At 43.0% G+C, this 17,786-nt stretch overlaps 1 protein-coding gene across 3 annotated transcripts in view; it reads left to right on the top strand.

Moving 5' to 3' along the window:
- The window catches only part of ZFYVE27 (zinc finger FYVE-type containing 27), a 570,694-nt gene that overhangs the window by 53,252 nt on the left and 499,656 nt on the right, over positions 1-17,786 (top strand). For all 3 annotated transcript variants that reach the window (XM_069611556.1, XM_069611555.1, XM_069611554.1), the window contains exon 2: positions 11,866-12,078. In XM_069611556.1, the coding sequence (XP_069467657.1) occupies positions 11,867-12,078 (212 nt within the window). In that variant the 5' untranslated portion in view covers position 11,866. The remainder of the gene's footprint in view (positions 1-11,865; positions 12,079-17,786) is intronic.

Here is a 17,786-nt window from a genome sequence, read left to right as displayed (position 1 = left end):
TTTACTTTCAGTGATTATTTAAATCCAGTCGGTCTCCCAGATCTTCTTTTTTATCAAGAGAGGGCTCTCAATCAGAAGTTCTAGGGAGGCATCAACCGCTGCCTGTATGCTCAGACAGTTATCAAGCCAGTTATTCAAAGGCAACACTTTCCTATTCTGCACCACTGTTAAGACAGAGTGAAGTAGCAAGACAGCTGTAAGAGAGGACTCTCCAAGAAACAATAGCCTGGATCGATCCTAAGCTAAACCCAAAGCGAAGTAAAGAGGTAGGAGTACCCATAGTTTGTCCTAAAGTTCTCTTCCAAAAGACGCCCTCTAAGGCACAATTATTACCCAAACGAAATGGGTACGTGTTTATGTGCAACTATGGTTATGGCCTTCATACAGGTGGACAACATTTTGAATAGTGAGATTGCATCATTACTGTACGATATGATATGGGAGAACACCAGGGTGGGTGTGTTAATTCAGAAGCTTCAACATCTGTGACATTGCATGCTCCAAATGTGCTAGTCCAACCTAAAGGGTCGGGGACTCTTGTACAATCTACCTTGACTTTTGTGGGAAAGGTGTTAAGTGAAACAGGCACAACAAAGAGGTATTTGTTATATTTGACTAATAGTTCAATTAATATTGGAAATCATCATTCAGACCAACATGCCATTTTTAGGAAGGCACACCAAGAAGGTGGTAGTATATATTTTTTAAATTCTGATTGAAGTTCATGCTGTGAAAAAGTTGGTAGAGCTACGACCACCAGAACATCATGAGAAACCTGAGGTTGAGTTGGAAAATGGGAACCCCGATATTTGATATCTGAAGAACACATTGTGCAGTAAATGTTCTTAATTCTAGCATAGGGTCAGGCATATTAGAGCACGATGTGGGAGAAGTGGAAGTGAGATCTTTAGGTACAGAGTATCATCAAATGTACAGAGAGGTATGTTGATATCCACTAGGTGTCTGATTGCTAGATTATTTATCCCCTGCACAGGCTTTAAGTGGCTCTAGCATAGACGGAGACGAGCGGGAGAGTACGGAAGGGGGCCAGCACAGAAAAGATCGGAGGGACAAAAGTGCTGTCCTGGTTATGAGCTCTGCATGATGCATTTCGATAACACGAAAAATGGAGCTACTTATGAAGCTGGTTGAAGTGTTTACTTGGGAACTATTGAAAGATGGAACAGAGCTCGAATTTACAAGATGCAAAACTCGAGATGCAAAAATGTCTGAAAGTTTTGGGGATAGGTGAAATGCTCTTTTCATAAGATACCTAGTGCTAATAACGGCATGATGGATGAATACTAGAAAAACAATCCAAGAACATCTAAGTGTAAATCTAGTACGGAGCCATCAGCAGAGTAAGATGAAGACCAACATTTAAAAATGGTAAGCATAGCAATTACCAAACATACAGCTGAAAACCTCTCAATAGTTGGGATCAATACTAAAACCCATACATGTGCTCATAATATGATGCACACGCACGCAAATGCATCTAAAACGATACATGTTTTGCCATGACACCAAATAACAATAATTTAACATATAGTCAGACCTTCCAGGATTTTGCGGCATGAAATGGCAAATTTTGCGGCACAAACCTTTATTTATTGCGGCATTTTTGCAGGACATTTTGTATTAACTGGAGGGAGTAAGATTGCCACATTGCAGGAAATAGGCAGAGTGCAAGGCTACAAGAGAGCCAGGGTATCCTTATTATGTATCTTTTGTACTAATTTAATAGAAAGAGTCCCAGATGTCTCCTGCTTGGAAGAACAGTGTTTGATTTGGCTACATTTTCGGTTTAATGTGCATGCTCAGGGCTCCAGATAAGGCGAGTACCAGGCCCTTTTACGCATGAAAATCTTGTAAATACGCCAGCTTTATTATTTTCCTGCGTACATTTACACACAGGTTTAGAGCAGAGGGCAGTGCAAAGGTCAGGTTACTTGACGGAAATCAGAAGGCTTCTTGTGATTTGTATCTACATGGATGTAGTTGCAAGCCACCTCTGAAACAGAATGTATTTCTCTGAAGCCTTTCAAAAAAATAAACTGCACACTGATAAAAGGAATGGTTTCTTTCCATTCAGCTTCAGAAGCACTGTGCATGTTTTCCTAGAATTTTAGGATTGTATAATTAATAAGATGGAAAACTAAGTTGCAATTGAGAATTAGTATTTTTTTTAACAAGTAATGTTTTTTTTCCCAGTGAAAGCAAACCAGTATTGCACAATTGTATTTTTCAGAGTTCTGGTGCTGTGTGCATAATCCTGCAGAGGCAGATCATTTTTACACTTCTAATTTAATTTACAGTCTAATTATAAAAACAGTGTGTAAAATGATGACTATGCAGAGTCTAGTTTACATCCATTCAACCTTGCAGTCAATGGGGTACATTAGTATACATGGCCAGTGGCAGCAGAGTCTTTGCTCAAGGGTGAGTAATTGTCATTACACTGATCATAGGTGTTCTAGCCTCTCAAATCTTCAAGACTACAAATAAAACATCCAAAACCTGACTCTCAAGAAAGTGCAAGCGCTGTTGTTCAAAATCACACAAATGAAAGTTACATTGGTCATTGAAATAGAAAGTCAGCAAAACCTGTCCCTCTGATAATCCAGATAGGTATTTAACTTTATGTAGTGCTTCATAAATGGTTTGTCACACATCTAGGTACTGTGATCATTATACCTCAGTCGATACTTAGTTAAAGAACCTCTGAAGGATGTTAGCCAATAATATAGCTCAGCTGGTTGAGCACTCGTTGCTGCAATCTCTGCGTGATATGTGGGTTGCAGGTTCGAATCCCGGCAAGCCCAACTCAGCCTTTCATCCTTTCGAGGTCGATAAAGGAGTACCGACTTTGGTTTGGTGGTAATTGTGATAAATATGTTCTATGTACAGCACTTTGCCAAAAGAGCTATATAAATAACCATTTGACCACTAGATTAGATATAGAATTTAGCATGGAGTCCTTGCCTCTCTGTGCTGTTGTATTATAACATTGGCATACCATTAGGTAGTAATAGCTCCAGGAAATTGGGTCTTTCATTAAAGATCAAAAGCCAATTCTGCTATCGAATCTCAAAACACACAATACAAATTCATGTATGCTTTACTACACAAGTGGCTATGTTTCTGTGATTTCAACATTTAAATATATACAGCAAAGATCAAATGGCCAGAAATAATGAAAGGTGTATTGGGTCACAATGCAGAAAGCTGCCACATAGTAATGATTTCCATACAGTTTTTTCACACGTCGGCTGGATGTCGCATACATTTTACTCTCTTGCGAAGGAGAAAAGTCATTTTTACGCTCTTAAAATCGCATTTACTCTCAAAATTTAAAAATGGAGAGTAAAATACTCCCACCTAAAAATCTTATCTGGAGCACTGTGCATGCCTATTTAATAGTATTCACTAAATTGATCATTATCAGTTGTAATGCTGAAAATATTCTCCTTCTATGTTCTCCAATCACCCAAACACCCAAACACCTCTCTCACCAACACACATCACACATCCTCCGCATCACAACTTGCATTCCTGAACCTCTCACTCTGTCATACAAATACTCGCGTGCTATGTCATACTGTCAAGTCACAATTTAGACAGCCCAGCCCCTGTCACACTCCAAATCATACTCCCAACTCATACCTTACACTCTACAATTCCTCCCACAATATACAGTCCTTCATTCTTTTGTGCTGCTTCTGCATCTTGCATCCTTTTTCTCCCATTCTTTCGCACTCTTCCCTCATCCTTTTTCCCAATCTGCAGCTCACTGCCTCATTCCGGCCAACCGCTTCCTCTCTGCTTTCTGGCTCACTGACCACACGCTCCCTCTAATTTCTTTAACTCTGCTCTCTCTCAGATTTCTGGCCCACTGCATCACTGCTTCCTCTGCTCTCTTGTGCACCACTTCCTCCTCTGACCCACTGCTCTCCCTCTGCTTTCTTGCCAATCATTTCACATCTCACCCATCACTCTCGTCGCTCTCCTTTCCCTCTCATAGTGTAACCATTTTTTTTAATGTAGATTTTGAGGCAGATCCTCAAAAAATGGGGCATTTTAAAATAGAGCCGAGGATATGCTATTTTTAGACAACCCATTTGTGGAAATGAGCAGGTCACCTTATTCTGAAAGGTGACCGGCGCATTTCCACAGGTTTGCGCTGTAGTGCAAATTGTGCGCTGGCCAACTGCCTTGAATGGTGTTCTGGGTTGTTTGACCGAAGTGTAATTATTTACGGCGGAATTGACCGTAGTCAATTTTGCCGCAAGTTAATTTGCACTTCAGAACAAACAACCAAAAATGTACCTTACACCACCACCCCACCCCTCTCCCCTACTTAACTGCTTGGTCGCTTGCGCTTCCCCTGCAACCCTGCAGTCTCAGGTCCGTCAGTCTAACGCGGGTCAGATCAGAGTCCGCAGGGTCCCTTTTTTGTTAATTTATTTTTTTTCTGTCCCTGCCTCCAATTTTGAGGAAGCGGGGGACACTACTGCAACCCCTAATCCAAAAATACTGAACTTGGGGAGCGGGTGACCGCAACACATGTTCGGTATTTATAAAAATCGATCGAATAGTACTGGATGAAATAGGTCAAATTGTACCATTCGATCGATTTTTGTCATCAAAATGGGTAGTACCTTGAATAGAATCTCTCTCCCGACAGTGTTCTGCAAGCTCCCAGCGCCTTTCACAGGGACAGGATCTTCAGGGGCCTGCCACTGTAAAATGTGACCCAAAAAATGCATTTTTATCCTGTTTGAGCAACAGAAATGCAAGCGACACAGCAGCGGTTCATACCTTAAAAGAAATGCATGACAGGGTCAGGAAAGACCCTGTCATGCAGTGGCACCCCCACATCCTGTGCGCGTAGGGTTGCCTACAATTTCTGCACATTTAAAAGTGCATCTTGCTTGGAAATGAGGGATGCGCTTTTAAATTAGCAGAAACGCCACTTTATTTGATCAAGGAGGTGAAAAAGTCCATCTGACTGGGCGCGCATATAAAATGGCCCATTCATGTGTCCCTTGTGGATGGGCTGCTCTTTTTTTGGGCGCAAGTGATGAGATGTGTTGGTGCATTTCATTTCTTGCGTAAAAACAGTAGAGCACCTGACACCCTGAGTATTTTTTTAAAACTAATTTTAGCAGATTCGTTTTTAAAAAAAAAAAAAAACATTTTTTAAAGATGCTGTTTTTGCACAAAACGGCAGTTTTTACGGCATTTTGGGCAAAACGGCCATTTTCGCGGCATTTTGCGGGATCGCAAAATCGCTAGAAGCTGGAGGGTCTGTATAGTAAACTGTTTTATCATTTTTACAATGTAGACTGACATGCTCTGTTTAATCTGTCCAGGCAATTATGTCCACCTCAGTTTTCCGCAGGGTCATCTATTTACCCGTTTGGAGCAGGGGTAAACATTTCAAGTTGCAAGCTAAAAGCCTGCCATACAAAAGTAATTTGCTACCTCAATTCTATAAATATATACAGTACACAATTTCTTACTCGCCAAGAGCCGGTTATCACTACCCAATGGTGAGTACAAATATTGAGCCTTGCCCCAGGCCATGAATAAATTCACAAGTAGGAAATCGGGAATCTGTGGGGAGAAACTCTTATTCGAGGGGATCTGAAAGATGATTTTATGGATACTTGAGGACAAGAGGTTTGATTTTATATGAATAATTTACCAAAACTAAGAGAGAGAAGGAGAGAAAAGGGCAATTCCCTTGTAAATAAATGTACCCAATGGTGGCAACATGTTAAGGGATGCTGTTCAGTTTTCCAAGAGGATATATTAGAAACAACATGCCCCTGTGCCTCTGGGGACATATGTTGCAACTATATTATGGTTGAGCTATTTGAAAAATATTTTGATTTTGATTCTACCCAATGAGTCCATAGTCCAACTCTGAACTTCTCTCCCATCATTGGGAGATGCCAGTAAAAGTGGCAGCAAAAAGTATCTAGTTTGTCAATATAAGGTTATGGAAAGCTTGCTGTGCCTGCAAACCGGGGAGCCTGTCTCACCTATCCTTCCTGTCACACGAGGTCAGGTCAGTCCATAAGGAATTCTTAAAGAATCCAACCCAAAAAGCTATACACGCCATGCAGGTATCTCAGCGGGGAACCAAGGAGTTGAAGGGTATATAAGTAACAAAGTGCCCGCATTGCTCTGAGTATAGAGTAGTTGCATGTACCCCACCCAAAGCAGAGACCCCTAATGGACAAACACAGCTTCCTTCAGTGAAGGGCATTTACAAACAGTACTCCCCCAGAGATCATCTCCCAATCAGAGACCCCTAACGGACAAACACAGCGTCCTTCAGTGAAGGGCAGTTACCTACAGTACTCCCCTGGAGATCATCCACCAAGCAGAGACCCCTACCAGACAAACACAGCGTCCTTCAGTGAAGGGCAGTTAGATACAGTACTTCCCTGGAGATCATCCACCAATCAGAGACCCCTAACAGACAAACACAGCTTCCTTCAGTGAAGGGCAGTTAGATACAGTACTCCCCTGTAGATCATCCACCAAGCAGAGACCCCTAGCAGACAAACACAGCTTCCTTCAGTGAAGGGCAGTTACATGGAGTACTCCCCCAGAGCTCATCCCCCAAGCAGGAAAGCTCAACTGTCACACACATCCCCCTGTAGTAAAGGAGCCTGTGGCCCTCCTCCCTATTAAGCAGCTTCACAGTCATGAGGTGGGAGGTTAAAAATCATGTTGCTAATCGTGAAGCTCCCATTATAGTAACACGCTTGAAGCTGGCTTGAAAGTTTCCTAAGTGTACACTGTAAAACCTCCCCACGTAGATGGAATCCATTTCGCAGAAATTATACTACACTTTTTTTTTTTTTACACCTCTGACAGTGACGTTCAAGCCAGTTTAACCTTCAATAGGAAAATGTATCTGTGTTGCAATTATCTCATACAGGTGGATGTACTTGCAGGGAATGCGGCACTGGTGAGGAGGCAATAGCATTATTAAACCTCAGGACCTCAGCCAGTTAGGGGCCTGGGTGTTGGTATTCAGAAAGAGAGACAGGAGCTGAGGAGAAAACTGAGGTTTGGAGGCGGTTTGCAAGGAGAGAAGATTTGAAGGAGAGACTAGAGAGACTAGAGTGACAGACGTAGAGAGTACGAGGACGACAAGGCTGTTGAAAGTCCTGTTGCGAACATTCAAATCCTTGAAAGTAGTGTTCGAGAGAAACAAAGTGGTAACAGGTGGATGAAGTGAATCTGTTCAGCAGATGGAATGCTCTGAGGCTGAGTATACTAATGAGGAGGTGGCATAACAGCATATCTCAAAAAAGGTAGGAATGAAAAAGGCGCACCTAGAAGAGCGGTTGGTATAGAGGTGTTGATGTCGATAGTGGAGAATAAGAGTGATACTGTCGTGAAAGGCATGATTACCGGTGGCCAAGAAGGTGGTGTGCAGCAGGAAGAGGTGCTAGAGGAGGAAATTGAGGTATTAATACCAAAATGGTAACCTTACAGGAAAAAGGTGTCAAAAAAGCAAATATGTTATGTTATGTTACTTTGCATTTATATAGCGCCTTATATACCATTGGTATGGTCTGAAGGCGCTGGTAGGTTGAACGCCCTTGGGAACCGAAGTTCAGGTCAGTACAGTGAGTAGAGAGAGTCAAAGGTGCGTGTGAGCACCGGATATGTGTGCAGCTGGTGCGGTATTCATGTAATAGCTGCTTCTTAGCGGTAGGTGTGGTGGTTGAGAGGTCAAGAGTATGTGTTCGTTCTGGCAGGATTTATCCAGACCGATTGTGGCTGCGTTGGGCCTGAGGAGAATACCTGGCTGGGGGGTGCGTAACCAGCAGTGTTTAGTTAGAGTGATGGGGAGTATGAGGCAGATGTTGGTATGAGAACAGTTATACCGAATGGTGTCATAGTATCTCTGTGTTCTAGTTGAGTGGTGGTGTAAAGAAGAGAGTAAACGTGGTGATGTGAGATGGTGAGTTACATGCTCATCGAGCGTTCCATGCATTCCAAACCATTCCATGTAAGTCGCGCAATTCTGAGCACTCCAGTTCGCTCCACGCACTCCAGTCCGCACCACGCACTCCAGTCCGCACCACGCACTCCAGTCCGTTCCATGCACTCCAGTCCGCTCCATTCGCGTTGTTTAATGCACTTGTATTTCACCTGTAGCTCGTACTTCACCTGTACCATCCACATACTTCCCGGTACCTTTCACATATTACACCAGTATCTTCCACATACTTAATTTGTTCTGTCCACATATTTCACCCTTCCATCCACATATTTCATCCTTCCATACACATATTTCACCTGTTTCACCCGCATACGTCACTTGTTCCCTCCACATACGTCACTCTTCACCCGTTCCATCCACATACGTCACCCGTTCCATCCACGTACGTCACCCATTCCTTCCACAAACTTCATCCGTTCCGTCCGCTCTAGGCACTCAACGGCCCTAAGTAGTCGTCCGCTCTATGCACTCATCCGCTCTACGCACTCATCTGCTCTAGGCACTCATCCGCTCTGCATGCACTACGCATTCATCTGCTCTACGCATTCATCTGCTCTACGCACTCACCCGCTCTACGCACTCACCCGCTCTCATGCACCCCTCCGCTCTCATGCACCCCTCCGCTCTCATGCACCCCTCTGCTCTCATGCACTCCTCCGCTCTCACGCCCCCCTCCGCACTCATGCATTCATTCTCTCTTACTCACTCGTCTGCTCCATACATTCATCTGCTCCATACATTTGTCTGCTCTACCCACTAATCTGTTCAATGCATTCATCCACTCTACACACTCCTCCGTTCTACACACTCCTCCGTTCTACACACTCCTCCGTTCTACACACTCCTCCGTTCTACACATTCCTCCATTCTACACACTCCTCCGTTCTACACACTCCTCCGTTCTACACACTCCTCCGTTCTACACACTCCTTTGTTCTACACACTCCTTCGTTCTACACACTCCTTTTCTCTGCGTACTCCTCTGTTACGTGCACTCTTCCTCTCTGCGCACTCTTCCTCTCTGCGCACTCTTCCTCTCTGCGCACCTATCACTCTGCGCACCTATCAAGTTCTGCGCACCTATCACGTTCTGCGCACACATCCGTTCTGCGCACCCATCCTCTCCATGCACTTGTCCGCTCCTGGCACTCGTTCGCTCTATGCACTCGTTCTATGCACTCGTTCTTTTCAAGCTTTCATCTGCTATATACACTCATCTGCTCTACCAGGTCGTTCGCTCATACGCTCTCATCCGCTCAAAACATTTATCTGCTCTATACACTCGTCTGCTCTATACACTCGTCTGCTCTATACACTTGTCTGCTCTATACACTTTATACACTCGTCCGCTCTATATCACCCGCTCTGCACACTCCTCTGCACTTACGCATTCATGCGCCCTACATACTCGTCCGCTCTACACACTCATCCGCTCTATACTCGTCCCCTCTGCACATTTATCTGCTCCATGCATTCCTTCGTTCTACACACTCCTCCGCACTTACGCACTCATCTGCTCGACACACTTGTCCGCTCTACACACTCATCCGCTCTACACCTTCATCTGTTCTACACCCTATCCGCTCAATACACTCATCCGCACAACATACTCATGCGTTCTACACTCTCATCTGGTCAACACACTCATCTGCTCAACTGATTCATCTACTCAGCGCACTCCTCTCTATGCGCTTCATTCATTCTAACGATTTCATCGCTCCATTCACTTCGTTCATTCATCCGTGCATTATCGATTTCAGGCCATGTCACTCGTCATACGCACTGGATCCGTTCCGTGCTCACTATCTATTTCATGCCCCACATTCGTCTCATGTACTTGAATCGTCTATTCTGTATTTTCCATTTATGCCATGCATTCATACAGTCAGTATCATCTGTCTGTGTACTCATTAGTCTCTTGTATTCATCTTTCTATCCTCTTCTCTTTATTCCTTTCGCCCATTTTGTTCATTTTGCACTCATTACATCCATTTTATTAATTTAAACCTCATTGCTGTTTTCGTATGATTTATTCTTTTTATCAACTTCACTGCTTCAATCTACTTCCCTCGTTCTATTCTGTTTGTCTTTTTAGTTTTCATAAGCAGTTATTAGTTGTCGCATTCTCGCATGGATCTTGATGTTGTATTTTATTGACCATAAGAAGAATGGAAAAGTAGTTAGCAAGTGCCGAAAGGCTACAAGGGGCCAGAACAGGCCTAGAGAGACAGTGGGAGGTGGACCGAGAGCAGGTCAGGGAGCCTATGGCACGAGTAGAGTAGGGAGAAGGGCCAAGCACTGATGAAAAACTTGCCAAGCAAAGGATCTCACTCTTTCTGCCTTTCTATTTTTCTCTTTCTTTCTATCATTGGATGTCACTCCAAATAAACTCCCTGAGCTGCCCTGCCGGTCGGAATGACTGATGAGAAACGTTAGTCCTTGAGGTTTGGGTACTCCGGAAGCTGGCATGTAGTAGTACCAGCGAGCAGATGGTTCAAGGTCCCTTAAACCTGCAATTCCTAAGAAGCGCTCAACCAGAGTATGCAACCTAATGGAACATTTAAAGGTCTGGACCTTAGAAAAGACTCTGGTAATTGAAAGCCCAGGAGGCCTCATCAAGATTAGGGAATGGATTATTTGTTTTGGTTTTGATTATCTGGGGAGTTGTTTAACTTAATAAATGCCCTGAGACCAAAAGACCATCCAAACATATTATTATGTGTTTTAAAATCTCCAATTCTTTTAGTTAATAAACCCCTAAAACGTAATGGTCTGTCATGCTGTTTTTGTTTGTCCCAATCAGAAGTATATGACACGTGGTGCTCTAAAGAAAATTCCTAGTTACAGGTTACACCGTTCTGTTGGATATTGTTTATTACAAGCCTGGGTAAGTGTGCTTGAAGGTGTGTTTCCATGCAGGATAGTATCGTTCAAAAGCATCTTATGGGCCTCCATAACGGACTGTTCAAGCTGTAGGTGTTGTGCCTTGGCAGCGGGTTTAAATGTTAGCCTCTGCTGGCTGATTTTAATATAATGATATTCACGCTATAATCGGCCCTTTAGATTGCATACTCTTTGCGCTGGGAGGTCCTGTACAGAGGCAATGGAAATTCATGCCTAAAAGGCAATGAACAATTGCAAAACCAAAACTGTTGATTTTGCCACTGCTTCTTTATTTTGTATTTAATTTAAATGGTAACACATTGCTACTTTGTTTGAATTTGGGAAGGAGTGCTTTCTTATGTTATTACGCTGAGGGACTGCATGATGAGAGGTGGCTGTTTGTGGACACCATGAGCAAGCTCTGATGGGGCGATCACTCTGCTGTGGTTGGAGACCATCCAGAACGCAGGTAGATTATAGTTAAATGAAAAGTGAAGACCAAATATTGCTGCAACTTGCTGAAGTTCCAGGTGGGGCATAAGGATTTCTGTTGTGTTCGAGATAAAGATTAAGTTAAAAAGAAATGTTATTGCAGGTGGTTAATGTCTGTGGATTTTCTGTCGGATGTCTTGCTTGTAGAGAGTTAAATACATATGTTCATGCACCAAGAACAATAGCTTACATTTACTTTAGAAATCATTTTGTCAGTTATTGATTATTTTGAGTTACAATCCCATCATAATTTACCTCTATTTGAATGAAATATTGATGATTTGCAATAGATTGATGAAATGATGATAGAAACATGGTGTCTATTCATTCAAGATTTGTAGAAATACTTAATGACTCTTCCTAATTGAAATGGAAACTGTTTTCTTATGTTGTCATCTCTTTTATTTCACGCCACTTTGACTTCATCCAGTGATTAATCCTCAATTTCCTTTCAGTATGCAGACTGCTGAGAAGGATGGAGCAACAGTGGGCGTAGCAAATGGACCAGAAGGAAGTCCCACAAAAACAGATCAGCAACCCGAACCTTCGATTGGGTCCACCAAGTGTCAAGCTTTTGACCTTTTCAACCTTGTGGTGTCTTACAAAAAACTGGAAATCTACCTGGAACCCCTGAAAGACACATGGGGAGGAGTTAAATATTTGATTAGGTAAATATCAATGTAGGTTAATTTTATGAAAAGTGATTGATGTTGAGTGTTGCTAAATATTAATTTTGGCAGTGTGAAGTGTACACGTGTGATAATTGAAAGGGTACAACACGCTCTCATTAGCTACCAGTAAACATCTGCAATGCGATGTGCTAGCATTAAACATACAGTTGGGTGCAGTGGTACCTAAGCTTGATCACACTGGTGCAAGGAAAATGAAAATCCTTTGAATCTCACTAAGTTTGACCAAGTTAAACTTCTCAAACCTTTAGAAGGCTCCAGATAAAACATGTTCAAGTGGTTTGAAACTTGAAATTGTTATAAACAATGGTTGAACATTTCAAGGGAGCTTAGACAAAAGACACTATCAATGTCATGGCTGGTTTCAAGCCGGTGTTCTGTTTGGAAGTACAGCTAAGAAAGGACAAACATGAACTCTTCTTGCAGTTGTTCTAAGCAAACTGAAAACAAGGTTTTCAAGAACTACACATTAACTATTGTTTGTCCTTATTTTGAGCACCTTCCAAATAGAACACTTGCTTATAATCTGCTCTGAAAATTATACTTTGGAGGGGCAACACCAATGCAAGATATCTTGTATGTTCCAGAGAAAAACAAAGTGCTGTAATCATTGTGCTGCGATTTGTAGAACATACAGCTTTTTTAGTGCATGTACAGCTGACACAGGGTTCCCACACTGCAATGTACTTTGACCATACTGCATGAGATCAAAATGTGCTCACATGTGCTTTGGCCATTTTTAGCAATCGGAATGCGATACTTGTTTAATCTGTAAGATAGCTGAGAGCAGGTTAAATAGTTGAGCAAGTTAATAACGCGTCTCCAATACTTGTCTTCAATCTGCAGTAGTAGGATCGAATACCAGTTGGACCAACTCAGATCTTCAACCTTACAAGGTAGATGGGGAACAATTACACCTATTATTACAGCTCTTCACCATGATGTTCTGTATATACATCTGATATCATTATCATCTTCGTAAAGGTGAAAGGCTGGCCTGCCCGCCTTCAAATCTGTGAGATACTTATTGCAGACAGATGTCTCCGGAAGGTATGATAACCCACTGAGATATCGTACTACGGTAATGGGACAGCCAAAGCGCATTAAATATCCCTCGTTGACTCGCAAATCAGCCAGTTACCCAGTTGTTTCCAGCATCTCTTGAGGTTTGAGGATTGTAGGAAGATTTGATATTCAAGGGGCTGTGAACTTCATTTTGGGAAGTACAGCCATGTCTTCTGGTACTGACTTTGGTTTGTTTGAATCGTTTGCATTGATAATAAAGATGAATATGATAATGAATGTTGGAAAATATAATTTGTTTGTACCTGTTAGGCGTTAACCTCCAAGGTCTGTTTAATCTCATTTTCAGTCTTGAGTGACTAAGGGTATGTCTAAACCTCTTTTCACCAAAGATTATAGTCTCAGAATTGCTCCAAACCCCTTCCACAAACATAAATGCTCTTGTTGGTTGTATATTGACACCTAAGTAATTGTACCTATGCACCTCTTGTGTTTGTAAGATGTACTTAAAATGTACTCTTGGGTTTCCCATCCTAGTGGCTGCATTTGCAGCTCAATAAAGTATATTTATAAAGTATAAAGCTAGGTCTGATAGCACAGCGAGCAGAGCACTCGCTTTGACATCTGTGCAGAGCCTGCTGACGCAGGTTCGAATCCCGGCAAGGCCAAACTCAGCCTTTCATCCTTATGAGGTCGATAAATGAGCACCACACACCATAAGCAGCGCTCAGATACCCGAGGGTTCGTAGCTCTATATAAATGCTAAATTATTTATTATTTACCACTCACTTAAATGATGATTCACCATGCATGGTCAATTGCAACCATTGTAAGGTACAGTGATGAACTTTTTTAGACTCTGACAGAATTTCATCCTATTGTCCACTGTCCTATATAATTCCAGTTGCATTTCATGCTTTCTTTTAATCCATTTTGGTTCTTTTGCGACTGTCCCATAATTCTAGTACTCAATAATATAATGATTTTGGTGTTTTTGAAGAGCAATACTTATTCTACTTTACATTCCCTAGCAAATTCACTCTACTGGTTTAATGTGTTTCTCATGTGTTGCTCTAATGTAATGTTTTATGTAATAAGCAGACGCACGCGGAGTGTTGCCACCAGGAATAATTTAATAAGGTCTATAGATAAGACAGCTGTTACATAATATGAAAACAAATTACTGATAATATTCTAGCAACGTGGATAGTGAACAAATCCTGCACAGAACAAAACTCACACTAGAGCAGTAATTGTCTGAGACAAACACATTTTATATAGAAAATTAATCACATTGGAGTAATGAATGCATGTCTCGTGATTTCATACATTTAAAACGCACATGAATCAAGTACAAAAACACACTACCAACAAATTCAAAAACATGCTAGTAACGGAAAAATATTTTGACAACTCGAAATGCTCTGAAAGGTTCCAGTTTAATAAGCTAACTGAAGAATGAATGTCCCTCAGGGTGCCCCCTGTCATCAATAACAGACACAAACAGAACTTAATCTAACTGGGCCATAACAAACCGGGTCTGCGTTTGAGAAAGCGCACTGTATATAATTGTGGTTGGACCACAATTTATGTCCACTGGTTCTTTAGTCGTCATACTTTTTGGCGGTTGGAATAAATGACTCTGCCTTCCTCAGGATCAAAAGTAGAGATGACCCAGTGGAACTTACGAAACATGTTCGCAAAAAACATCTCTTATTATCAGTGTGATAAAGGGTTGCGTAAGTGCCACACCAAAAAGTGACCATGTTATGTTATTTGGCATTTATATAGCGCTCTATATATCATTGGTATGACCTCAAAGCGCTGGTAAGTTGAACCCCCTCGGGGACCAAGGTCCAGGTCAGTTGAGAGGGTAAGGTGGCAGGGGGTGCACCGATTATGTGTGCAGCCAAAGTGATTGCCCGGGGTAGCTGCATCCTAGCATTAGGTGTTTTGGTATTTGAAATCGGTAGAATGTGTGCAGTCTGGGCGATAGATGTAAAGCATTCCAAAATTCAAATTAGGGCAAGCCACCTGCTAGGATGTGGGCGAACCCTGAACCTGTGGAGGCGTGCAAAGCTTCTGAATTAAAACTGGACCATAGAGGAAAATCAATATGTGTAATATCAGCCCTGCTAAAAGCATAAGGCAGGCTTGACTTACCATAAACCCAAGATTGGAGAGGGAAAGCTGTTAGCAAATAGGATCTTGGAAGACTTGTGTTCGGTGCCACGCTCCAAAATGACCAAACAACTCTGCTATTTACAAAGAGAGGAAATAGTATGAAAAAACACACTTTGAGAAATAACAGAGGTAAACACTTCTGTTTGCCTCTGTTATTGATGAAAGGGGGCACCCTGAGGGCCATTTATCATTCAGTTAGCTTATTGAACGGGATCCTTTGGCAACATTTTGAGTTTTCAAATAACATTTGTGGTAACAGCATGTTTTTGTATTTGTTAATATGTTTTTGTACTTGATTCTTGTGTGTTTTTAAATTTGTGAATCACAAGACATGCATTAATCATTAATTGCTCCATTGTGATTTTCTATTTAATATTTTTATGTCTCAGACATGTATTTATTTATTGGAGATTTATAATGTGCCTATAGGGCAAGGCGCACCAAGACAAAGGGGGGAGTGGCGATGGAAGAAAAACTAAAACGGCCCTACCACGTCTTGTATCATTCGGATCGTGCAAGTGCAGTAAACAAAAAGTGCAGGGGAGTTGGGATGGAGGGGGCGTCTGAGCGGAATGCACTAATGCTAAGGAGGGAAAAGAAGTGCAGGTCGGCGCTATTGCTTGGGAGGAAGGGGGAAAGAGGGCCCATGGGCTAGGCAGGTGCTAAGGGGAGGCCAGGTGGACAGGTGCCAGGGGAATGCAGAGAGTGCAGCGGAAAGAAGGTCCACATGCTAAGTGGGAGGACAGGGCTAGATGAGCTCAACAGGGGGGTGCAGGCCCAGCCAGGCTAGTGCAGGGGGGAGTCAGCCCGGAAGGGCATGTGCTGGTTAGGGGGGGAGCAGGGAAGTGCTGAGGTAGACTGTTTGAGGAGGGCCTGGTGCCCAGAGAATCCAAAGGAACCCGACAGCCAGTCAAAAGAAGCAGAGGGGGACATTAGCAGGGGAGGGGGAGAGGCGAGGAGGAAGAGAAAATGAGGGTCTTGAAAAGCTTCCAGAACTTAAAGTGATCTGGCTCAAGTTTAAGAGGGGCAGGGAGGTCATTCCAGAGGGAGGCACCTGCAGAAGAGAGATATCTACCCCCCACTCTTTGCTTGGAAAAGCATCTGATCTGCAGAGAGTTGGAGCTAGAAGGTCGAATGGCTTTAGCAGGGAAGCATTTAGGAAGAGAGAGTTGGATGTAGCAAGGCCCCAGGCCCCAGAAAGCCTTGTGGATGATGCAGAGGATCTTGAACTTGATCCTCGCAGCAACTGGGAGCCAGTGAAGAGATTTTAGGGCTGGCGAGATGCGGTCCATGGGCTTGAGGCCAAGGATAAGTCTTGCAGTCCGATTCTGGATTAGTTGAAGGGAGGATATAGGCAGATTGAGTAAGAGGCTGTTGCAGTAGTCCAGCCTAGAGAGGACCAGAGCCCTGGAGACATTGAGCATCTGTGGGAAGATGAGGAAAGGGCGATAACCTCCTAAGGCGATTGTAAGGAAGACCTGTCACCAAAATAAGACAGACATAAGTGATCACAGTTCAAGGGTGTTTATTAAACTGTAAAAATGGGTGAGAAAAATGCCAAACCTAAATCTAAGATGGGAGCAAGCTACGACCATCAAATAATAATAATACAGTCCTAGTGGAGTCTAGTCAAATAAAAAGGACCTATACTAAAAAATCCTATTCCCAGTCCTTCCCGCTATACTACAAAATAGTGTGGGATAATGTTGACAAGAAAAAAAAAGAAGTGTTCACAAAATGATAAGTCAGGATGTTATGGCCGTGGGCTCCCTTCCCCAAGTTTTTAGCATGGGGCAAGGCGGAACTCTTGAGCACAGCAAACTCCTGTATTTCTCCAGCACGAGCTTACAGTTGCTTTTCCTTCGATGTCAGCGCCGTCTGTGGCTAAGTCTCTTTCACGCAATGTCTCTTGCCGCAGAGGGTCTGATATGTCAAAAACAACAAACAAAAAGTTCCTTCTGCTAATCTTCACGTCACGTGATTACTGTTCACCCTTGGATCCCCTCAACCAGTCTCTGATCCTTCTCTGAACGTTAGCCTCCCTCGCTCGGGCTCGGACCAACTACTTCACTGTGGACATCCCTCAGTCGGGTTCATGCTTCGTCGTCCCAATGTTTTCGTGGGTGTGCTACAATTCACCCCAATTCGCAGGCATCCCTCAGTCGTGTTCACGTTTCCCCTTCTCACACAGTTCACTTTGCTTTCTTTCAAATGCAGGATTTACTTCCCTTTCTCCTGGCATCCCTCAGTCGGGTTCACGCTTGGCACAGTTCACAATTCAACAAAAAGTCATTCTAGACCATTAGGTTCTTCCGTTTTCCTAAGTGCAGGTCTCGGCCCCCCAGTTCTGCTTTCCCTTGAGCCCCCAGTCAGGCTTCACTTAACTTCCACAACGTGTCAAAGACTTTTGGCTCTACAAGGGGTTTGGCTTGACCCTCGTATGACCACTTTGACACCTCACACCGGCCTCCCCTGAGGCC

Source organism: Ambystoma mexicanum, chromosome 8, assembly GCF_040938575.1.
Source record: "Ambystoma mexicanum isolate Mex_15411 chromosome 8, UKY_AmexF1_1, whole genome shotgun sequence".
In the NCBI taxonomy this organism is placed as follows: domain Eukaryota; kingdom Metazoa; phylum Chordata; class Amphibia; order Caudata; family Ambystomatidae; genus Ambystoma; species Ambystoma mexicanum.
The sequence above is the reverse complement of the archived record's forward strand: the minus strand, read 5'-3'. Positions and strand labels throughout refer to the sequence as shown.